Raw genomic sequence first — 24874 nt, forward strand, 5'->3', positions numbered from 1 at the left:
TGAACTCCAAAACAAGATCCTGATAATGCAGCATCTCTGGGACCCTGTACTTTTGCACTGCTCCGTTGAGTGTATTTCTCAACAAAAGACTATTTGGGCAGTTACAAGATACAGGGTAACTTTTCCCCTTCAGATTTCTTGCCTGGCCATTTCTTCTCAGAAGTGGAAAAGTTGCCAACATCGAGTTGGAAGAGCTCTCAGAAACTCCTAATCGTGATACAAGAACCATGAAAAACACTGGGGCCTCTTTCCTTGCTCTTCAATTAAACTAGAGGGACATTGTAAGGTTAAGCCTTTAAAATGGCAATCGTCACCGTGGGCATCTCAGTTTTGTGCCTCCACCTCAGCATCGCACAGAGGCTCACTTGGTGAGCCAGCCGCGTGTCCCACGGGGAGAATGACCCGGGAGCTCCCCGTCAGCCGGGCCCCGCCAGGCCCCGCCGGGCTGGGTGCGGAGGGGCCGTGCCGGCCGCTCGCCCCACGCTGCAGCCGCGGCCGGGCGAGCTCCGCTGGCGCGCCTCAGCCACGCGTGAGCCCCGGCAGCTCGGCCCGCCGTGGGGAAGGAGCTTGCTCGGAGGGGCGGAGAGGGGAGGAGAGGAGAGAGGAGGGGAGGGCAGGCCCTGCCCTGCCGGGCCGAGGAGGTACCGTGGAAAAAAGTTGCGGCAGCTTTAGAGCCGGGCGGTGAGAGCCGGGAGCGCGTGTGGGTACCTGGTAAAGCCGGCGGCTTCAGAGAAGAGCAGCCCCAGCTGAGTACTTCCTCCTGCCGATAAGATCTTCGCCAGTGCTCGTCACGGGTGGCGGCCGCCGCCGCCGTCGCTGCCCTACTTGAATCGGTTTCAGACTCCTCCCGAGACGGGAGCGGGAGAGCGGTGAGGCGGGAAGGAGGAGGCGATGCGCGGGGCCGCGCCGCTCCACCCGGCCTCCTCCGCCGCGAGCCCCTCTCCCTGCGCTGCTGGCAGAGCCGGCCGGCCGGCGGAGCCGCGGCTGGAACCGGCATGGGGACCTTAGGCAAAAGGAGAGAAAACCAGTGAGTTTGCCGTGCTGCTTTATGTCCCCGTCGCCCCCCGTCCCGCGGCGGCGGGTACCGGGGTCGGTGTCACCCCACCGCGCCTGAGAGCGTGCGGTGCCCGGTGGGGCGGGCGCGGCTCTCCCCGCGGCGGGGCTGGCGGGGTTTCCGTGGGGCTCGGGGGTGGTACTGGGGGGACCGGCCGGGGCCCTCCCGAGTGGGACAGGGAGAGGAAAGAAGCGCGGGAGGGGGTGTGTGGGGGAGGATTTTGTTTCACCCTTCGGGATGGCAGGGTGCGCCGGGCAGGCGGGTCAGCGCGGGATGGAAGAGCCTCACGTTACGGTGTCGGCTGAGCGGGAGCGGGCTCGGTTACCTGCGGCACGGCCGGGGGCCGCCGGGCCAGGGGCCGGGAACGCGGCTTTCACCGTCCTGCCGGGGAAGCAGCACCTGCTCCGGGGTCAGTCCGCGAGAAGACGGTCACTTATTGGTGATGTCCTCCCCACCGCCACAAGCGTAAGGTGGAAATGCAGGGCGGATGCCCCCCCACTGCCCCTCATCCCGCTTTCGTCTGTTTGTCGTGTCGGGTGACTGCTGCGAGAGGATCTGTTCTAAGCAATAGCCAGAGGTGCCACCGGCTGAGCTTTGCCTGTCCAGTGTGGCCATGTCGGCCACAGTATTACTGTAAACTTTTTTCGGGTGTGGAAACTTCAGGTTTTCTCCAGCCCGTTGCCAAAGCCTGAAATATCTTCGGCCTTAACTCCTGCTTTGTTACTACTTGTTAGGATCCTCTGTCCTGTGTTGAAGAGTCACTGGAATAAAGCTAGAAGAGGGACTTATCTTGTAAAAAGAAAACACTGAAAGTTAATCAGGCCCTTTTTCTTTTTATATGAGAACAGGAAGTCAGATCACAAAGCTAAGAGGGAAATTGAGAGAAAGGGGGAAGGGAAGAGAACATTTGCGTGTCGGGCACCGTCAGCCTAACTACGGCGGAGCTCAGTGATGGTTACTGCCTCTGAAGGGTCAGGTGTGTATTTTCCTGAATTTGAAACTATGGAGGCCTGGGATCAGTGTTGGGTTGTAAATGACACAATGGTCAGTTTTGAGGCTTTTCCAGCATTCAAATGAGACAGAAAGGTAAGGATAAGGCTGTGCATTCACGGGGATGAGATAGGGTCCAGATTGTCTTAATAAGGCATGCGTATTTTTAACTTCATGCAGGAGTGCCTGTTCGGGGATGTTTGTGAATTTACTTCTACTCTCTGTATGTAATACGCACACTGGATGAATTTCTGTGCCTTTTCTTCCCGGGACTGTCAGCTGATTAATAGAGTCTTGCATAGTGTTCCAAGAAAAGTTGTATGAAAGCTTAAGATAGCAGCTTAAGGATGCTGGAGTCACTTGTTTAGGAAGACTGTGGAGTGTCTGAAATAAACCCAAAGAATCCCTGAAATTTCGGGAGTCCCTGAAATAAACCCAGGTTTTATTGAAATGGCAGTACTTGTTGTTCTTTTGTGAACTGTATGGTTACACTCTCAAGTCAGATTTTGTAGTGGTTCCTGTTATTTGCAGGCAAATCTGTTTCATCACTTTTCATCAATACAATATTGTTCCTATTTACTATTTCATAGAGATATATGAACACGTATACAAGCAACATGTATTTAATATTATCCATAAACAAACACACTCTTGAAATGTAAGATATTATATGATCAAAACACAAGCCTAAAATTAGATATGTCCTTTATTTTGGTCTCATCTACAGTTGTTATTAAATATGTTTATTTGCTCATCTATACTATTTTAAAACAACTTAATAGGAAATAGTAATACAGGATAGATGCAAATTAATGTATTTGCTTTGACTGTGAAATACTCCACTATGAGGTTGTGCTGATATTTTGTTTACTTAATAGTGATTTTCCAAATTAAATGAATAAAGCTAGTCTGGTGTTTTCTGATGTGTCTAATAGTTACATTTTCTTCTCCTTTACTTTTGGTGGCCACACAAACATATGGTGGTAGGTTATTGCATACTCTTTGACAAAGAGACAAGACTTCTGGTAATCTTGACAGATCATTCGGGGAGCTCTATAACCATGTGCTCTGCAACTGACATTTAGCAGAAAATTTAAAAAAAGTCACTTACTGAGCAGTCCCTTTGGTGTACATATTAGGTGGGAGGGTTATGTCTTTCAGCACCCTAACTAGAAGGAGTTAATTGTCCTTTAAATCTCTCCTCCTTTCCCATGCAGTGTAAAATTTGCCACTCTATCTTCTTGTATTTATTTCACTATTGTGCTTTCTTTTAGACAACCTGCCCAAGCATGCAGCACTGCCCCTGAATCAGCGCTGGAGCTGCAGCAAACCAGCCCCTGTCCCAGCCTCTCAAATCATACTCAGGTCATGATGGTGCCACTGGGGCACCTAGCCAAAGGAGCCACTTTGGAAGACCTTCTGGAAACCTGCATTCAGTCTTTTGGTGAGTGCCTGGAGGTTTTTAGAGTCATATTAATTTGTTTCTGTCCTGGCTATGTTTAAATCCCTTACTAGTGAATTAAAAGGATTTATTGGTGGAGAAGAAACGTGTTAACTGAGAATTGTCTATGCTACAGGTGATTGTATTTTTGGTTGATGGATGTGTTTATGCATATGTGTATAATATATGCTAAGAGATTAGTGTAACTACTGCTTTTTCTTGAGGCAAGCAGACAAATTTCAATCATCTATACATCTGAGACTAGTTTTGTTGTTCTTTCAAGTACTAATTTTGTAAGTTTTAGAAGTTTTAGAAAGTAATCATTATATTTTTGCATATTGAAATAACATTCTCGTAATGCGTGTAAGCAACATGTTCATATTAAACCTTTGTAAACGAGAAGGGCTGCTTTTAAACTAGGTGAGATAACACTGGATTGCTTTTTGCATTATCAGTATAAAGTTGCTTCTCTATAAAAGAGAAAGAATCCAAACAGAAATCACAACTGTATTTTTTTATTTGATCCTATCGGTTATCCATTCATCTTTTTACAATAAGAATTGAAATATGGATAAACATAACCATTGCCTAAGCTATGTATCCCTAGTTTTCTTTTCCAACTTTTTCATTAGTAAATGTGTTTATATTTAATATTATTAAAATATGTTATTACTGAAGACTCTTAAAGTGATTCTGAATAATTTGCTTGTAAGTAGCACATCTGTTTGTTAATGCTGAGTCTTTCAGTGCTATGAGCTACTCCCAAAGTATATGTGGCAAAGTCTTAGTTTCAGAAGTAGTCCTTAGAAAATAAATGTACTTGAACACCCACTCAGCTGTAAAATAATTATCTATATAGTTAAATAGTAACGCATTGTGCTGATCTACTGGTACAGCGCATAAATACTGTGTAAACAATGACTAATCTTTCACATTTGTTTGAAATGATTTTTTTTAAACTTTAAAGCCTTCTAATCAGAATGTGCAGAGAAATGCATGTCTGTGAAAAGCTGGTGAAACATGTGATCGTCAGTAATGTCTTGTTTCTTTTTTGCTTCTTTTCTTCCTCAATTCATTACTGTGAAGACACTGAACTGCCATAAAGCCCTAATTCCTTAACAAATGTTGATTGATATTTTTATGAATTTCAGTTCAATAGAAGGGGGATAAGATATCTAAAACATAAGACCTTTAGGCAGTTTTAATATTGTGACTACTTGACCAATATTAATGTTTCCACATTCTAATGAAAAAGCAGTAATATAAATGTAACATTATAAAAATCTAGTAAAATTATTAAGGTGATTGTTTTTAAGTAGTGTAGGTGAAACCCTGGGTAGGAGATTATTTTTGGCTAACACTCTGTATAGCAATATAGACATGCTTAGGTGTTCTCAGATTCCTGTGCATCAGTTTATTAAAAGGACTAAGGTAATGAAGAAAAGCAAGTGTACCTGTGCAGTTCAGCTACACATGCACGTGAATCTTTCTTAAGTGTTTCATACTTCAGCTAGAAAACTTACTGCAGTCCATTAGATAGGGTTTTCTTGACCCTTGACAAGCTGTACATAGGTTGAGCAAGGTTGTAGTGCGTCAGGAAACATCAATATAACTCACTAAGGACTGCTAAAATCATGTTGTGTGCTGCAGAGCTTTAGACTTCATTGGGCAATCCATGATAGTGTCTGTATTTATGCATCTTCTGTGACATTATGGATGTTCTTATGCTATGTTGGAACTTCCCATTAAGGTATTCAAATAAAAATACAGCTTTTAAAACTCTGGATAACCTGCGTAATGAAGTTCATTAAAGAAGGCTCTTGTAGCTTTGTATCAACAAAAACAGTGGAAAAATCATTCTCATTATTGTGCCAATAAATGAAGAGGTGAAAAAAACTTTAATTTGGCATTTTGAAGAGGAGTGGGGTTAGGGAGCAAAATGGGGAGAAAAAAAGCATAGTTGCAGGATGATTACAGGAAATATGAATGGTAGAGCAGGTTTCTTCCCATGCATAGTGCTGAACTAAATCTTCTACCCTGTATGCTAATAGTTCTGTTTAGACTGAGATTATATCTTCAGTTTTGGATATGCTGACCTATAATATTTTGTATATTATTATATAAAGTCATTATTGTGAATCAAGCAAGTTTTATTTAAAAGTTTAAAGTATAGAATCTCCCCAAGACATTGTACATTTGAAGTTTACTTTCTGGGAAAAGCCCTTGATTCATTTGCTGTCTAATCTTAAGGAGGACAAGAGGCAGTAGATAGAGATGGTGATGTGTCATGTTTCAGAATATATACTGCATGAGGTTAACATTATACTGCACTTGCTGCTGTTACGTGTACAAATACAATTTCTCTGTAATGGATGCAGCTGAGTTTATGTTCCTGGACTCAATTATACAAGCTTGGAAAAAGCAAATAGTGTGTAAGAGAGGCTGCTGTCAGCAATGGTATGTGAGGAGAAGTTGGCAGTCTTTTGCCGTATAGGCAGAGAATATCACAAGAAGGTCTAGCAAAGAAGGTATTAAGAATTAATACATACTTACAGCTGTGAAGAACACAAGCATAAATAGCTTGTCTTACAACATGGATTAGGAGAAGAAAGGAGGCAGGGGATATGCTAAATTGAAATTAAGAGTGAGACAACTAAACTTTGCTGCAGTATTGTAAACAGATTCCAAGATATTTCGTAGAAAGACTTTGTCCAGAGAGCCAAGTTAATCTAAAAGTTTAGTCAGTGCAGTTAACTTAAATTCCTACTTTGGGGTGATTAGTGTGTGCTCTTTCACCTCTCAAATTTGGTCATCTTTAGCTTGAACAGGTGAAGGACAGGCCATGTGTCTTAGTGACAGAAACAGTGAGGGTCATATGAGGTAGTCTGAAGTCATGTAGGTGGTCACTACATCTGAGAGAGTAGCATTATACCAGTGTTTATTCAATAGCATGATGTGGAGATGCTAAAAGTAGAGGTTTCTTCAAGTCCCATGAAAGTTTGAATCAGAGTGACTGAGATGAATCATCCTGCAAATGAGTTGCCAAAAGTAAAGGCAACAAAAAAGCAAGGATGTAAGTGAAGGCAAGAGTATGGGGAAAAAATAACGTGATAGAGTTTCAAGGTAGGAAGTGTCTTAGAAAGGAGTATTGGTCCTCTCTTAGGAGAAGATCTGTAGACACTTGAAACCAGTCTCATCAGTTTTAAGAGAAGAGATCTAGTTATACAGGACAGTGATTCAAAACACGTTCCATGTCTATTGGAAGGCCTCCCAACATTATAAGTAGCTAGAGGATGGTGTTAGTGCTGTGATCTGGATTGACAAGAAAAATTGTAGAGCACAAGTAAATGCATCCCATGTGATTGCCTTAGAAAAGAAGGTGAAAAAAAGAGAAAGAAGGAAGGGAGAAAGAGCAGGAGGTAGGGTAAAATGATTAAAAAAACTAGAAAATACAGTAACTGCAAAAAGATTAGATTCAGTGCAACCTCTACATCAGAGATAATAACTCTGAATGAAACGGTCATAAATAGATAATTAGAAGTAGTTTTTCCATTGGCAACAAGAGGGCTGTAATTTCAGGGAAGCAAAGAAGTAGTTAAGAGATCTTGGCCTGGAATATGACAGCTTCAGGAGGGAGATAATTTATTCTGGAGGAAATCTTCATTAGTTACTGTGTTTCTGGAGTGGAATTTTACACAGGACAGTGACTTTAACCCCCTACATCCATTTTTTTCCATTATGTAGTACATAAAATGCCTGGAAAAAATGTGCTTTTCACTGGCAGACAGTTCTCTGAAAGTTGATATGGCTTTGTTTCCTATTTTGTTGCTAGTTTTAAAGTCACTTCTCTATCAGCTTTGTTGTTGAAACCAGCATAATAGGGTCTTGTTTGCTTGCAGGTCAGTAGAATACAGGAAGCATATGCTTAGTAACACAGCCTTACTTTTATGCCTCGTTCTTACAGTAATCTTTGCAAGACTGCATAAATGCATAGCATATATTTACTTCAGAAAGTGTTACAGATCAGAGAGGGAAAATGTATTGGCAGTGTTCACTGGGTACCTTAATTTGTTAACTTTATGTCTGCTAAACGTTCATCACGTTTATCACCCTAGAGCATCCTCATGCTACTGTGAACTTGAAGTTCTAACTGTGTGTTGTGAAGTCAGTTTCTGATCTAGACAAATTTTTTTTTGGTAACTTCGCAGTATGTTAATGCATGGCAAGAGGCCCCTGTTTCTTTCCTTTGACTGTCTGTTTTTATCTTATAAATGTACCTTTTATAATCTAGGGTAAGGTTTAAGGGTGCTTATTTTTTTAAACAAGCTTACCTTTCAAAGATCCACTGAGCTATTTTAACGTGCATTCAAGCTTATAAACTGTGTCGGGTCAGGGGTCCTTTTCCTTGCCCATGCAAAATGTTTGTTTAAATTGTTTTTACAAGTGTTCAAAGACTCTTATGCAATCAGTACATGTGTCTTCAACATAGTGTCAATTTGATATCTCCTTGTTTTGTCTGCAGTAAAATTCTGAAATGTTACTTAGAATTACCTAACAAACAATTCCAAGAGTGCACTTGAAAGCCATTATTTATTCAAACACTAAAAAAATCTGAGGATCATTTAAAAGCAGTGAAGTCCCTAAGAGCTCAAAATATTATTGTTATGAAGGTATTTCTGTCCTTAACCTATGAGTGCAAGATCTTACTCTTTGACTCTTATATTTGAGTGCTGGAAGTGTTTTCCGTAGCATATGGGTGACCTATGCCTATCCTACAATTCAGACACTTTAGTTAAAAAGAAATTAAGAAATACAATCTTCAAATGCATGTCACAATGCATTGTCCCCGTACAGTGTCCCCGTGTTTGGTTTCTTTAAAGAGATGTAAGTAAAGGGCTTTAGGAAAGCAACCAAAATATTTCTGAGACCATGTAGTGTAATTCCACGTGAAATCTCATCCACAATAAACTGTTCGCAGTGGAGCTAGTTGTTTATACATATATGTCAGTTTTAACCCATGGATGGCTTAAAGGAAGTTGGAAATTATAATTTCAAAAATTAGCAGTGTTCTTAATAGAATTTATGTGAAACTAATGCAATTTGCAACTTCTAATAGTTGCAATAGTCATAGACAGCTAGGTCTAAGAGCAGGTTGTGATGTTAAGTTGTTCTGCAGTGTTTGATCCATGCTAACTATCCTGTTGTCTCAATGTGTGTAAAGTGAGATGTTTGTAAACAAACCTTAGAAACTCTGGAAGCTACATCCAGACTAATCTGGATGAAAGATGCCATGGAATTGTTTTGATCGAAATAAAAAATCTCACAAAGGTGCTGATGCTGGTGGCCTCTTACATGTAATCTGCCTAAAATGATCCAAGTCAATCATAGTTCACATTTTCTGGTATAAAAAATAACTACATTATTGAGTTATCTAATTATGTGAACTGATAATGTTTTTATATTGCTCATGTCAATACCATGCAAAAACATATTGAGTCTTAGGAATTCTTTGAGAGCCAGCTACATATTGCATCCATCTCACAAACAACAACATAAGCAAGTTAGAGTTCACTCTTTAGGGCTGTAGACATCTTCTCCTCTAAATACAGAAAAAATGAAAACTATCCAGTTTTTCCCATTTCAGTTATCTGGAAAAACCCATTCTACTTGTAACATAAATACATTCTTCCAGTCTAGTTCAAACATACAATTAACTACTAAAACAATCACAGTTCAGTTAATGAGTTTATCCTTTTATCAAATTTACTATATAATGAATTCTAATACAGAATTCTTTTTCAAAGGCAATCAATTCTTTCAAGGCATATGCACCTACAGAATGCGACTGTGACCATTTGCTTTATTTCCTCTTAGGTTTGCCTGAAAAATCATTTGTTTTTGTCTCATGCTGCACAGACTTGCAGGGTTCCATTCTTTGCTCTTGAAGCCTGGGCTGAATGTTGAGGTCTCCAATTCCCCCCCAGAGTAGTTAAATTTTATTCACGATGCTGTTCTGTATGAAAATGCTGTTGATCATTGTGTGTTAAGTAATCTGAGTGCTATTTGGTCAAATACGGTGCAGAAACCTTACTATTGCTTGGCAACAGAAACTATGTTAATGATCATTTAATGACATTGTGGGAACAGAGGAGTCATTACTGCTCTGTAGAATGTATGACATTGTGGGAACAGAAAAGTAGTTACTGCTCTGGAGAATTCTAAGTGCTGTTTAGCTAACTATTAAAGTTAATTGTGGTTGTACCAAAATGAATATGATTTCTTTTTTAACCTGATGTCTGTGAAAAAAATTTCCCAAAGAAAAGGAACTTTAGATATGTTTATATATATTTTTTAAAGTTCTCTTTAGCTAATTTGACTTCAGTTTTTTCAATATAATTTTCCAAAGCCAAGAAGTAAGTAGAAAAAAAACAAAGTAAAACTTAGACTTTTTTCTTTATAAAGCAGTCTCCTATTTACTTATATTTACCACAGGGATACGACTGAAAATTCTATCTCCAGGCCTCTAAATATAACTTCAGGAAAAATCAGTATAACTTTTATTTAGCAATGCAAAATATTCTAATTGCCCATCACCAGCCAGCTGATACCCAGACAGTTCCCAAGCAACAGCAGCCCTGACAAACTTGCAGCCTGTTTTTAAATGCTAAGCATTACATGATATGACATGAAATATCCCATTGGTCAGTTGGGGTCAGCTGTCTTGGCTGTGTCTCTCCAGGCTCCTCACTGGTGGGGCAGTGTGAGAAGGCATCCCCAGCTGCTGGGTTAGGAGCTAGTTTGCCATAGAGAGTAAACACCAGTTCCAGAAATATACCTACAAGTTAAAGCAAAGACGAGAAAGGTATGTAATGGTAAGTCAGGAATACTAGAACAGGATTAGAGCTGCAGCATGCCCCAGTAATGAAAATCAAGGTCAGGAGCTGGTACCCAAGCGATGTGAAACTTCTTCAAGCCCTTGAGAGGCAAGCAGCTTGGTGTCTACCAGTGTGTTCCAGTTTGAACCTTTGGATGGGACAGGCTTCATGCTTCCTTGGATGTGATGATCAGCTGCCCCTGGATCAATCACGCAGTTAGAGGGAAGCTTGTTGTAAAACACTGTGGCTGTGGGATGTGAAGGGGTTAAGCACACATCTGGGTTCAATGGTCAGATAGTGACACTGCCCTCAGAAGTTTCTGGTTCTCTTCTGGGTGTCTGTTTGGTCCTATCCCTCAGTGCTTATGCTAGAACAGCTGTGTTGCCAAGCATTGCAGTTGAATTATTCAAGAGTTGTCTGCAGCTCAAAAAATGCATATGGCTCCAGTATCATGATTTAAAGCTTTGGAAAAAGTTTTGAATGCTCAAATTATGTTTTGTAGGCTTTGGAGAAAAGACTGTTTGATGAAAAAGTTTGCATCTAAATTTGCTAAAATCAATATTTTAAATATGTTGTAGAATGATGTGTGGTGTGTGTCTGTGTATGCAAACTTTTTATCTTCTTGTATGTACCTCATCTGAATATCCAAGGCTAATGGAATGCTTTCCACCCACATTGCATTTGGTTTCTCTCAAAGTACACTTTAGTTTCTGAAAATCATCCCATTTCCCTTTGACAAGAGCTTTTATCTCCTTGTTTTCATTTCAAAGAATTACCCACCTAGAGCTCTTTCTGCAAGATGTAGCTTTCCAAAAGAGAGTAATGGTAATGTAGCTTTCTGAGTGAGGGTAATGGTTTTCCCTGGAGATTTTTCTCCCCTAATGTTCCCTACCCTGACACAGAACAGTCTTATTCTTTTTGGATGCATATTATGCTCTCTTTTGTCTTGGATATATCTGCATTGTTTATGAGTATTTGGAGGAGCAGGAGTGGGTTCCTCCTCCTCTATTCTGTACAGAGTTTAAAGGGAGTAGACTTGATGAAACACCAAGTTTAGGGGGTTTCTTCTAACATCTGTGTTTACTTGGCTTGTTTAGAGAGCTGTTGGTGCAGGATTAATCACAAAATAGTGCAGTTCTTTCCTCTCAGGAAAATACTGATTTCTTCTAAGCTTAGTTTTGGAGTTTTTCTTCCTAAGATCAATTACTTGTGTAAATAAATTATGTATAACTCAATAGTTGCAAGCATGTATGGACAATAATCCAATTTAAAAAGACAGAAACAGACCAAACCAAAACTTTATCGCAATTTGCTAAGTTTTTTGGTGCTGTCTGCTAAACATCATGTCACTCTCATTGAGGGGGAGCACCACCATCCTGTACAGAATTAAATGTAAGCTGGAGAGCTCAAGATTCCACCTGCCTTCTGCTGCAGCTAAAACTAAAAAAAGTGTTCTATTACTTAATTACTGTGTCATCTTTTTAAGTTATTGTTAATTATTATTAAGTTATATTCTTTCTGAAAGATATTAAGCACTTAATGATTTGAAATAAAGAAAAATTCGCTAAGGATGAGTACAAAGTTCTACTTAATCAGTTGTAAAAACAGTATGACAAAATCCTTAATATGCAGCATTTCTGCAGGAAAGGATCTCGTTGTGAAGATGGACTTTAAAGCTGGAAATGGTTTAATGATACCGTATCACTGCAGAAACTAGATGGACGTGTGTGCTTTCCTATTTTCTGTATATGCATTGTACGTGTACATTTACTTACATTAAAATGTATGTGTATATAAAGGTATTACGTAAAGGATATAAAAAATAATATTCTAACTCTGGAGCTGAGATCTCCTCTGTAGTACTGTATTCAGGTTTGCTTCATAATGGTGTGAGCTACAAAGGGTTCAGAAAACAACATCAAAGTTGACCGGAGAGCTAGAAAACCTGGCCTCTGAGGAATAAAAAAATCACAGATTTGGTGTTTCTTAGCTGAGAAAGTAGATGAGGAAAGCAGCCCTTAAACAGAGAAAATATACTGATACGGGAAATTTTTTTTGTGTCTGCTGGAATCTGGGCTTTAGCAGCCCAGGTTGCCTGAAATATTTGATTAGACAGAAAGGAGCACTCTTAAATGATGAAGAAGCTCAAGTGTTGCAGTAAGTCACCTACAAAAGCTGTGAAGTCCTCATCGCTGTAGAATTTTAAAACCAAATTAAACTGGTTCTGAAGCATGATTTTGAGAAAGCTGATCCTGCATTGGAGCAGCAAAATAGAATATATTAGCTCCTAGCCCTGGTTTCTGCCATCAACTGAAGTTTCAGCTGTCATAGTTTAAGTTAAATCTGCTTGCTGACCCTCCGTAATGGTGTCGTAACTGATAAGGAGAATGATGGCGTCTTACAAATCTGATTCTGACCAAATGTATTCAATTTAATGAAGAGAGTTAAATGACTAGCTCTGTTACAGGATATCAAATACCAGAGCAAAAGTAATAAGCCTGGAGTAAGAAGGCTACTATGGGTTGCGTAAGTTTTAAGCTAAAGAGGAACAGTGTTTCCTGTCCGTAAAGGGAATTTCCGGAGATAATCTACAAAATACTCATGAAATATTTTATTTAGTTTTGGTTGCTTCCAGCCATTTTTAAGTTATCTTGCAGTACTGCACCTTGCATGTGGGGCAGATGCATTGACTTATGGCTGTTTCAGTTCAGTCACTAAACCCTACCGTGTGCTCCCACATGTATCTGCGTATTTCATACATGTCTGTGTGTTTCATCAAGGTCTTTGAGACCTTGAGATCTTAAGAACATAAGTTCCCTCAATTTTCAGGTCACACGTTGATTTAATAATCTTTGCAGACATTTATAGCACCATCCCCGCACCATCTTCTTTAAACTACCAGAAAAAAAAAATTGCAGAACCCTTGAAGAATTCTATGTAGCACATCAGAATAGCAAACCACGACTTTCAGCTTTGCACTGAACTTCTGGCAATTGCTTGATGCTTTCCTGCACTGGATTGTTTTTGGTGCCACTTTTTGATAACCACTGGAAGTCTTAAGGGAGTTTACAAGAAGTTGTTCGTGTTCTTAGTAGCTTAGTCACTGATCATGTGATGTCAGTGCTCTGTGATTCACTTCTGATTCATTTCAAATTGTACTCTAGGTGATACAGTTGGAACCTGCTTATGAAATACATACAGCGCTTATGAAATAAAGGCCTTTTAGACCTAGAAAAGCTAACTTCTCTTTCCTGCAAAATTCAGTTTGGTTAAGACATCCTTGGCATTCTTAATTGCCTTATCAATTGCATTCGTGAGTGGGAGGGAAGGTCTCAGTACAGCAATCTTGTCTACTGAACATATTCTTTTTGTTAAGTATATTTACCACAGACTCTTGGCCACCAGGACCTGGTGAAAAGCAGATAGTTTGCTCTTAAGGCCTTGGTTACCGACTTTTGAGTAATTTGTTACTCTAAAGCATTCAAGGAACAAGCAAGATTTAAGCTGTTTCTAAATCATGGATTACGAGAAGTCACTCACTGGATCATGCAGTGGAGTGGCTGATGGGCCTAGATTAGAATGTTCTTACCCTTGTGTGTTCTGAGTCTCACATAAGAAATGGGACTTTTGTAATTGTAGTCTTTAGTGGCTTTGTGCTGCTATGTAGATCATAAAATACTTATCATTAACCGTCACTGTGCTTTCACTCACGGAATTAAATGCTGGAAAAGTATATTCAACTTCTGCTTTCTTGTTTGTTTCAGAGTACATTTATTAAAAATCTCAGTACAATAAGGGAATTTACAGGAGAAAAGCATTCAACCAGTTGGTTGTTTGTATTTTGCTGCAGCGAGACAAAGCTAAGGCTTACACAGTAATTTGCAGTTTTCTTTAATGTAAATTGACTTAACTGAAACACACCCATCCCACTTTGGTTAGTGTTCACTCAGTGGTTTTGCTCAGTAGGCTGTGTGGTTAGAAGCAGGTATACAAACGGAAATGAAAAGGAGTCTCAGAATTTTGAAACAAACTGCTGGGGGTTCAAGAGAATGCTGCAGAGGCATTCAGAGGCATGCTTGCAGCACAGTCAGGAAAGCCCTCTGACTGGCTCCACCATTTGCACAAAGATGCTTTACCATAAAATTGTGTGCTGCTCCAGTTCCATGCAGTCTTGCTGTTCAGTGCTCAGCTGTACTGGGAACCTTTAGATTTCTTTTTGCAGAGTGTTTGTTTTGTTTTTTAAGCCATCATTAATACAATGTTTTCTTTGTGAAGGTGAACCTTTTAGTTAGATGAGAGAACAGATAGCCCAAAACCTAGTATTGCTTTAATGTGTGCAAAATAATTGCATGTCATTGTAATAAAGGGTATCTCAGTTGCAAGATAATTTGGTCTGGATGTGGTGAAGCATAAATACACTTTTATTATGAAGGAAAATATCATAAATGTGTTGACCTAATCACTAATAGTAGGCAGAACATACTGTTTTTCTCTGCACCTTTGTGACATGAAAAAGCTAAAATGGAAGATAGACCTTCTAGACGACAAAAAGTCAGTTGGGAACCTGGGGCCAACCTCGGTACCTGTGTTATGTCATAGCAGAGGATTTTGGAATACACACAATGAAAATGCTAAGAGAGAAAGAGTGTTATTTTTTGCCTTTGTCTGGAAATGATCTATATTGAGCATTTTTGAGAAGCTGTATATTCTTAATAGTATGTGTGCACATATCTATTGGGCTTCCAAATTAAGCATAAACTGAACTGCTTTCCTGCTTAAACAGGAGCTGGTGGATGGAGCTTCTGGCAGAACACCAAGTTTTGTCAAAGGATGAAAACTGATACAGGCCTCTGTGTGCAAGCCCTAAAACAATTTTATTCTTCCTGAAGACACTCAAAGAGTACAAAATGCCAAATACTAAAGGCCTGAATAAGTATTTATTCTTGATGTCCTAGCCTTCCTCTGCAAATTTCCCACTTCTCTAGCTGAATAACTTGCTGGTTTGCCCTCAGTGCTCATTCTGTAATGCCTAGGCGGTTTATATCTCCAAAGGATTCTTTCACTAAAGGAGTGAAATTATGTGTGAATGCAAACAAGGAACACATAACTTTGGTTCATGCTGTAAAACTGAGAACTTGTAGCATAAGCCAAAAGGCAGATCAAGAACTTCCTGTTACTTGGGGTCTATACTGCTCTCATATATGGGGCTGTAGGACAGGCAGACTTTCCCCTTGCCCATATCACTGAAGCGGGATACATTTGATATCTTCCTGTATAAGGGCATGGAAATTCTCGCCTAGTAACTGCTGTGGGTTATCTTGTTTTGCAAATGGGCTAAGTTTAACGTTGGTGATGTGCAAGTTGAAGTGCCTTCTCCCTGCCTTCTCTAGCAATAAATGCCATTTCTTATGCTGCAAATCTCCTGTTTCACATCCCTCTTCCATTTTGCTGTATTGTGCTTTGCTTCTGTATCTTGTTCCTGCTATTGCTTTTTAAAGAGATAACTACATTTATCCCCTTAGAGGTTAATCTATTAAAAATTATTCAAAAAAGATACATTTTCTTTTGTGTTTGAAAGAGTGTCAAAGTCCAATTCAAGCTACTTAGGTTTTCTTATGACAGGCTGTGGGAGAACATCGTCAATTAATATTTACAAACACTTTCACTACTGTTTGTTGCAGGAATGGAAGCTTTTTAAAGTGTTCTGCTACATTTCATTTCCTTGATCTTTTTGGAATATAGGAAAAAACCCCACAAGACCAAGAAGAGACATGTAGTCTAAAGACCTTCTTCAGCTGAAATCCTTGTAATGCATAGTTCAGGACATTTAGGTCCACCACTGGGGGTATGCACAGATTAACCTCTGGGTTTCCAGCATATGTTGTGTCTCATTCCATGTGCATCTATGTATAAACGCTATCCGGTGTGTGTACTTTGGTGTTATATATGTCATCTGTACAAAAAGCCTCACAAACACTTGAGAATATTGCTTGAGAATACTGCTTGAGAATATTTAGTCATACCAGTAACTGCCTGACATGGCTCAGTAGCTGAATTCTTTTGCTTTGCAGTTCAGTGATTTGTTTCCAAGTTTATATTCGTATGCCTAAAGCATTTAAGTACCTTGCTGGGCTTAGATCATTGTGTATAATTATCTGAGTATTCTGAGTGCTTTTGACACACAGTTGCTTTTTTGCTTTCCTTTTTCTTTTCTTTCCTTTTTTTTTGTTTTAATTTTTTAAGGGTCTTCCAAACATGGTAGTGAAATATAGTAGTTGTTATATGGCTCTCACCAGAGAAATTATGCGCTTCCTAAATTAGTAAGTTACTGCTATCTTTGAAATAGCATACATGAACAGACCTGATTGGAATTAGGATTCTGAAAAAGCCTGTTGCAAATTGTTTATGAAGGTATAGCAAGATTCCAATATGAATAATCCTTTTTGTTTTCAGATTTAGAAGGAAATGCATGTCAAAACAACCAGCTGCTGAAAATAATTCTGGCCATGCATCAGTTTATCATCTCCTCTGCAGACATGCTTCAGAAACTCGTTGATCTATATCCTTTGTAATTTTCACCTGCTTTTAAGGTAACTTGACAAGTGTGAGACGGGTAAGTAGAGGATATTTAGTCTATGGGTGTATTAGTATGCCACTAATTAAATTGTATACTTGTTCTTTACAGTTTTTTGGTTGTATGGTGTGCTTTTGTTTGGTTTAGGGTTGGAGTTTTTTGTTTGTCTGGTTTAGTTTGTTATACACAGAGCAAAAGATGACACTGCAGTTCAGGCTTTAATTAGGATCAATCACCCTCTCTTGGCTGTGGAGAGAATATCTAGCAGGTATTAGATTAATGCAGGCACCTCAGTTAGACACTGTGAACCTGGGCCTAAGTCGCAGATCCATTTCTCTCTCTGTCCACCATCAAGTTGAAGAGGAAAGAACAAAACTGTATCATCTGGATATGAAAATTTTCAACAAAAATTATTTCTCTCACACACACTCAAAATTGCTGAAATAAATCATAAGCTTTTCCTTTCTATTTGTTCCCATTTTGAGTTGTCTGCCTGGACTCATACATGTGTGTTTCTGGCTCATTAGATTTTTCGCAATGTAGCTACTAGATCATATTCACAGTACTAGCCTTTCTTTGCAGTTTTTAATTGTGGAATATGTTACCTGTCTTCTTATCTTTACAGAATGCTTACTCCTAATTAGATGAGCACAGTACAGGAAGGAGACCGGTCATGCTAAGAATCTCCATCCAGTTTTGGTACAATTCAATTTAATAATCCTTTCTTTCCTCAAACTCTGTGTCTTACAGGCATTTACAAGCAGCATCCTTGACAACAGAGCTTTACTGCAGCTTTGTCTGTAGCAGGACTGTCAGTCCTGCTGCTTCTCTAATCACGGGTGTTGGATCAAGTGTGCAAAGCTGCAGCTGTGGTGTAGTGTTGCATTTAACTTAGGCTTGTGGGCTCTTGGAAAATGAAGCAAAGTCAGTGCTTGCATCTTTCTGAGATGGAGCATATTCTGCAATCAGAAAAGCAATTCAAACTTTTATCAGACTTCCATATTTTGCAAGCTTGGTTTTTAACTCTGTGTATAGCTCCTTCTAAAGACATTGAAAGTTAAAGACAATTTTGAATGGATCAAGTAGTCTGGGCTCTTGTGTTTTGTAAAACCTTGCAAATGTTCCAGTTTCACCCTTTCCCATCCCCTGAATTACATGTGTGATTTTAGGTGGTTGTAAGCCATCTAATTTTTTAGACATTCAGAGAAGAGCCTTTAAAGATATTTGAGAACTTACTTAGACTTCACCAGTTCTATAGTCAGCCTAATGTTAAAGGGCAGATGGCTTGTCCCCTCAGCTGTGGTAGATTTAGGCTGCAGTTAGTTTCAGTCAGAGTTTGAGTGGATCCACAAGGTATTTTCGTTAAATTATGTTTTTCAGGCCTGCAAATGTATGTGTCATCTCCATCACAGAATCAAGACATGCATAATACATTTTCAAAATGGGTTTTCCGTGTCTTCAACAGATAATGCAGTACTGCTGGGTCACCGCAACAAACAGACATTGGCTACAATATCAGAACATGTTTTAAAGAGCTAATAGACTAAGAATATGGGTGTTTCTTTCAGTTGTCAGAGCAAATCAAATGAAAACTGTTGCATAGCTAGGAAGGTGAGGTTACTATGGAGAGGCATGTTACATTTTGCTCTACCATTGTCTACAACTAGTTATGTTTAACAGAAAATAGAAAATAATAGCTTTTTTTTTTTTTTAAAGCTCCAGTGAATTAGCTGAAAAGGATTTCTTCATAAATGCAGTGATTGATAAATTTGGTATTACTATTTCAAATGATCATGAGATGTGTCAGTGCGAGTTTTATGAGAGGCATGCTGTAAAGAAACATGTGAAAAACAGAATTGCTGCACTACTTAACACTGCTCAGTACTCTGGCAACTGCATCAATGTTGCTCATAGTCATAGCTGCAATAAACTTCGGTAACAACCTTGGGATATACTTTGTATATACTTACGTAAACCTTAATCTGATATAATATTTGCCATCAGCAGGATGATTCTTATTGCTTACAGGAAGCATCAAGCATGTTACATTTTACATCTTATGTGAATGGATATGGTTTTCCTTAACAGTTTTCTACCTATCTTAATGCTTTAGAAAATAACTCTTCCATGCAGTGTGTAAAGATATGCTATTTTGTGAGGTAAGTATATTCTTGGTAGCTATTAGTCATTAGTCTGCAGTCACCCGTGTGATATATATAAGTATTTTTTTGCACATCTGAAAATTGACATTAGAAAGAGAAACAGGTGTTCAGCTTTTCAAGGTTCACTTTAGCAGCTTTGCACATGAAGGTCCAACTGGCTTTGAGCAGACCTGTTTAAGTCAGTGCATGAGTTGTCGGGTCACAGTTTTGAACTGAATCTATATGAATCTGTATCTTAAACATCTGTGAAAATTGACAGTGCTCAGGGAATGATAGAAGCGTGTCTAATATTATTATATAGGTCTATTAAAAATGAGGTGGGATATTGCAGATATTTTCATACTAAGCAAAGCTCTGTTGCATTTGGTAGGTAATTCTCCTCAGTAATTCTACTTAATCACTTGCAGTGATGCTGGGACACTTTTTTTCCACCTATTAAGTATAATAAAGTTTGATAACTCAGTTTAGAGAAAACAGGAAAGAAAATATTCAGCTCTAATAGATTGATGATGCCTCTTTTTTACACAAAGGGGGAAATTATTAGTAACAGGAGAGTAGAATTTGTTTTCAGTTGTCATGATTGTATTACCTCAGAGCAGATTATTTTTGGTTATGTCAGAATGCTTTAGTATTGTGTGAAATCTGGTAACATTTTTGCTTCCAGGCAAATTTATACATACGTGCATCCGTAAGAACATGCAGTCCCATTTTTCCAACAAGCACGGATTTTTACATGTATTGTGCTGGGTACTGGGTCTGGCTGCGATGGAGTTAACTTTCTTCATAGCAGCTGCTGTGATGCTGTGCTTTGAATCTGTGGGTGAAACACAGAAGTATTTTACCTATTGCTGAACAGTGACTGCACAGTATCAAGGCCTTTTGTTTCTCACACTGCCCTGCCACAGTGTGGCCTTGGGGTGAGCTTGAAGCTGGGGCGGGACACAGCTGACCTGAACTGACCAAAGGAACATTCCAAGCCATACAGGGTCATACTCAGCAATAAAAACTTGGGGGGTAGTCATTCCAGAGTAGCTGGGCATCTTGTGTGAGATGGTGTTTGCCTTTACTTTTTTTTTTTTTTTTTAAGCTTTTCTATTTCCTTTAGTTATTAAACTGTCTTTATCTTGGCCCATGCATTTTTCTCACTTTGCCCTTTCTGTTCTCTCCCCCATTTCGCTGCAGGGGGAGAGGAGGGAGTGAACACCTGAGTGGGTACCTATGTGCTGGCCAGCGTCAACCTGCCACAATTAGTGACAAGTCACATGCAGGAGTTGAAATATAAAATATATGACTGAAAAGATTTGAATGCCCCACAACGAAAACCGTAATTCTCTGAAAAGATTTTGTGCATGTGGGACAGAATCACCTGTAAACTATTAAATATATTTAGTTAGTAGATTTTTGTGACTATCAAAGTGTATTTTTTTGATGTCCAGACCAAATAATTTCAAGTTTTAAAGAAGTTTATAAAACCTGAAATTTCGTGAAGAATACATCAGGATGCATAATGTCTAGATTTAATGTGAAGCAAGAAATTTTGATACCAAATTTACTGCAAGCTGTATGCGTAGCGTAGTTCTTTACAGCCTTAAGCCAGGTATTTTCTAATTTGTTTTTAGTCTTGAACTTTTGCTTTGTGATAAAATTAAGGTAGCCTGGCGAAAGCATCTAAAAGCAAGATTTATCCTCCAAAGTTGTTCAAAAGTAATACAACTTGTAAACAGGAGCAGATACCTAAATTTCAGCCTAACTGATGTTAGATCAAAACGGGTTTTTTTTGTGTGTGTGTTTTAATTTTAATAGGTACTGGATTACAGAATTCTGGATTATGTTCAAAATGGACTCTAAACTATCCACAGCTATGGAGGAATTTCAAGAAGTAGTTAGAGCTAATGGTGAGGAGTTACATTGTCGTCTAATTGACACATCTCAAATGTGAGTGTCAAAGTCTCAATATACTCAGAAAACAATCTTTTGCTCTGAATTTCCTTTATTCAAATATAATGTCTCTCACAAGTTTTGTGTTATGTACCCTTAGAAGAATTTATACTTCATTACAGATGAAATATACATTATGTAGTGGAACAGAATGCCTTTCAGGAATGGCTTAGGTTGAATTTAGCTGCAGTGTAAACTTTGGGCTGATTATCCATGACAGCTAAGTTTTACTCTATCCAGGGAACTTAGAAAGTTTGTAGGTGCCTAACGGTTTTGCAAGATCACGTGAAATCAATGAAAAAGCAGAATACAATTTAACTGGGTAAGAGATGAGGTAAAAAAAGTGTGTTTATATTTTAGCAGCAAAGGTAAGTGAGAGATGGTTTATTACATTGTCAGACTCTTGATATAGTTTAGATGATTTTGGTTATAAAACACTTGTTGTGGCAAGAATAAGTCCTACATCTATACGTCATGTAAGTTCTTTCTTGGGAAGACATCTTTCCCTGTTATATGAGAGTAAGATAGTTCTGTGGAAAGTTCAACTGACACAAGTGTCAGTTCCTACTTTGGAAATGCACAGGCTAAAGCAGAGCAGAATTTGGCATACATTTTGTATCTGATTATGAGGGAGGATATTTAGTTTTTCAAATTAAAATAAATTGTATTACTCTGTGGGTCAATAGCAAAAGGAGACAGTTCATACTCAGAGGCTGGTCAAGGAAATCTAAGAATTATTAAATGGAGGAGCGCTGGATGTGTTCAGTGGAGATGAAGTTACAGACAACTATTCTGAAAATGCAGAAATTACGTAGAATCTCATGCTGTTTAGTAAGACAGTTGTATTGTACTTAACATGCTACATCAATACAATAAAGACTAAGAATAATGTTTTGTCATATAATCTCTAATGCATGAAAGGAGTTTTCTGTTTAGAAGTTCAAATAATTCACTTTTTTATTGCAGTAAGGCATGAAAACAATGTTACCTCTGACTGAGGGAAAGAGAAAAATTTTGCTCTTCAGTAAATAACTTGGAGTAATTGTGTTTTAAAAGAAATTCCAGGGATTGGTCTAGAAAGCTGACACAGCGTGTAAAGGCCAACACCAGTAAGAAACGGAAAGTCTCACTTCTTTTTGATCACCTTGAGCCAGAGGAGCTGTCAGACCACCTTACCTATCTTGAATTTAAGTCTTTCAGAAGAATATCAGTAAGTTATTTTTATTTATTTATTTATTTATTTATATTAAGCAAAGATGGGAAGGACATAGAAAATATGGCAGAGAGGTAGTATTACAAGATTAACTCTGCCATATGAGATGTTGGACAATCTGAGTCTGTTTCCAGACTCTTTTTTATTTTACTCATGTTGAAGGTGGCCAGTGGAACTTACTCTGAGTAAAAACCCTTCTGCAACAACCATATGAGAGAGGGAGAAGGAACCTCAGCTGTTGAACAGTTGAGGCAAGATCAGTTGGATGGAAGAGGAGTAAACCTTCTTCCAAATCCAAGATCTTCTTCCCAAGAAGCTCTTTTTGTTAGAACAAGGGATGTCATTGGGCACGGGAGCAAGCAGCGTCCTTTGACTTAAATCAGTAATCAGGCTGAAATGGAATGAAGGAAACCTGGAATATTCTCCTAGAATGCTCACCTTCTGTGGCTGTGGTGAACAGTACAGCAATCCTGAGCAGTGATTAATGGACTGCATTGAAGATGTCCACTGGACTCTGCTTGCCTTTTTTGATTGTGCATGCAAAATAAAGACTAGAGATAAGAAAGCATTTTAGAAAATGCCGTTTTTAATGTAAGGGGGGATAAACATATTTTATTATACCAGCTTTCATGTACACAAACAATTCTTAGGGATTTATCTAATTTTTCTTTCATTTGTTTTGTTTTCTCCGTAATGTTTGTAGCTGCTAAGATGCAAACTTCCCTATGCACCTTGGCTTCATTTGCATCATTGTATGCTACAACATTACCTCTATTAAAACCTGATACAGTTTACACATGGAAAAGTGAATGTTAGAGACCAAAATCTAGGAGGGTTGCAAGCCTGTGTGATTATAAGAGTGAAAGCAAAGTGTTTTTTTCAGTGTGTTTTTTTTCTGTTGCTGTTATTTAGCTGGTTTTGGCAGGTTTTTTTGTAACACTACAATATGAAGCTGAACCTATGCAAGAAAAGGGGCTCTCACTAGATGGTGGAAGATTTCACAGTCGTGTTTTAATGTACTTTATTTTGAGCTGACAGTACGTGACTCTGTGTTTTGTGTTAAACTCAATAAGCTGTAGAACCGAAGTCATGCACAGATTGCTGCCTGTAGGCAGTAATAATATGCAAAGCTTATATAACTTATCATTTTCAGAACCTCTGTGTAGATATAAAGTAATTAACGGGTGCAACAAGTAAGGTTTTAGTTTGTGTCAGATGTGTCATGGAGTTCCAACAGCTACATACATGTATACATTTTATATGCAGGGTACCTGCGTATGTTTTTTGTATAAATGAGTTTACCAAGACTTTGGGTCAGAAAATGTGTAATTAATAATTAGCTATATTAATTAAATCTTTGTAGAATATGTTCATGATGTGCTAAGCCATAGAATCCTTTCGTTATTCTAATACAGCATCATATAGCAGGAAAAAGACTGAAGATGACTGGCTGTGCTATTGGGCACTGAAATAACTATTTAAAGGTTTGGGCATTTGAAAGTCAGGAGGGAATATTTGATCACGAACACAGCGCACAGCAAAATCTTCCATGAGATATCGCCCATCTTGTAGCAAATTAAAATGCTGGGAGTGGTGTTCACAGAGTAATGACTGCAGGCATTCTGGTGCTTGGAAAGTATTTTAATTTATAGTCATAAAGTACAGGGAGGCCACAGTCTTTTGTAAGAATCTGGATTCCTGTTGAGGCTCTTAAGTTAGTCACCGCAGTAACAGACTCCTGCATTATTTAAGTACCTAAACTTCTTTACCACATCTGCCACTAACACGCTTGTTACAGCTGACCTCATTAATAAATTTGTGCACTACAGTTAATTAAAAACTTTTAAGTAACATTTTAGGGATTAATTTTTTCAGCATTTAAAAAAAAATCTTTTCCGAAGGAGATGCTGAGAACAAAACATAGAACTGATTCATAGTTGTACTGAAACTTCTATGAAGTCCATAATTATGTAGTCAGATACTGAAAAATTATCTATCTATCTAGAGTAGTTGCTTAAATTTCGAGATCCAGCCAAACCTGGCTGGGGTTCAAAATTCAAAGAGTAATTGTAATGTAAGTACTATGTAATCTCAGAGACAGCTGTACTTATTACTAACATTTCTTCCATTTTTAATTTAATGAGAGGAGAAATCTAGAGGTGTCTGCTGTCAGTTTTGCTTTTAAAGTGCTGATAGTTCTTACTAAACAGATGGAAAAAATTTATAAAGTTGTGAGAAGGTGAGAGAGGGAGAGTAAGAAACAAACAACAGCCTGACAATTTATGGCCTTTGCTTAAAGATCAGTGCTATTCCACATATTCCTGTGGAAAGGAATATATGCCTCCTACGGCTCTGAGTGTTTTTGGTAAGATGTTAGTATTAGTGGTCATAGTAAAGAATGGACATAAAAATTGTGTGTCACATTTTCTGATGATCAAATTCTTCTGCATTTTTGTTAATGGATAAATCAACAGAATGGATAAAAATTGCATCAACAGAAGCAAATGATTGCTTCTCTTTAATCTTAATGGAAGAATGGCTTTTAAAAAAAATCTGTGTCACAGGTATCTACCAAACAATTTTAGATTGCCTTGATTAAATAAGAGATTCTCACAAGCTGTATTAAA

At 38.6% G+C, this 24874-nt stretch overlaps 1 protein-coding gene across 1 annotated transcript in view; it reads left to right on the top strand.

Annotated features, from left to right (window-relative positions):
- Positions 1–995: 995 nt before the first annotated feature.
- RASGRP1 (RAS guanyl releasing protein 1) overlaps positions 996–24874 on the top strand; it is a gene marked incomplete at its 5' end in the record, with an annotated part of 36171 nt that continues 12292 nt past the window's right edge. Inside the window, 6 exons of the mRNA XM_082283319.1 lie at positions 996–1027; positions 3319–3488; positions 16814–16911; positions 19023–19093; positions 20900–21031; positions 22091–22244. Coding sequence (XP_082139445.1) covers positions 996–1027; positions 3319–3488; positions 16814–16911; positions 19023–19093; positions 20900–21031; positions 22091–22244 — 657 coding nt within the window. The remainder of the gene's footprint in view (positions 1028–3318; positions 3489–16813; positions 16912–19022; positions 19094–20899; positions 21032–22090; positions 22245–24874) is intronic.

This window comes from Coloeus monedula (assembly GCF_965178545.1).
Source record: "Coloeus monedula genome assembly, chromosome: 6".
Lineage (NCBI taxonomy): Eukaryota > Metazoa > Chordata > Aves > Passeriformes > Corvidae > Coloeus > Coloeus monedula.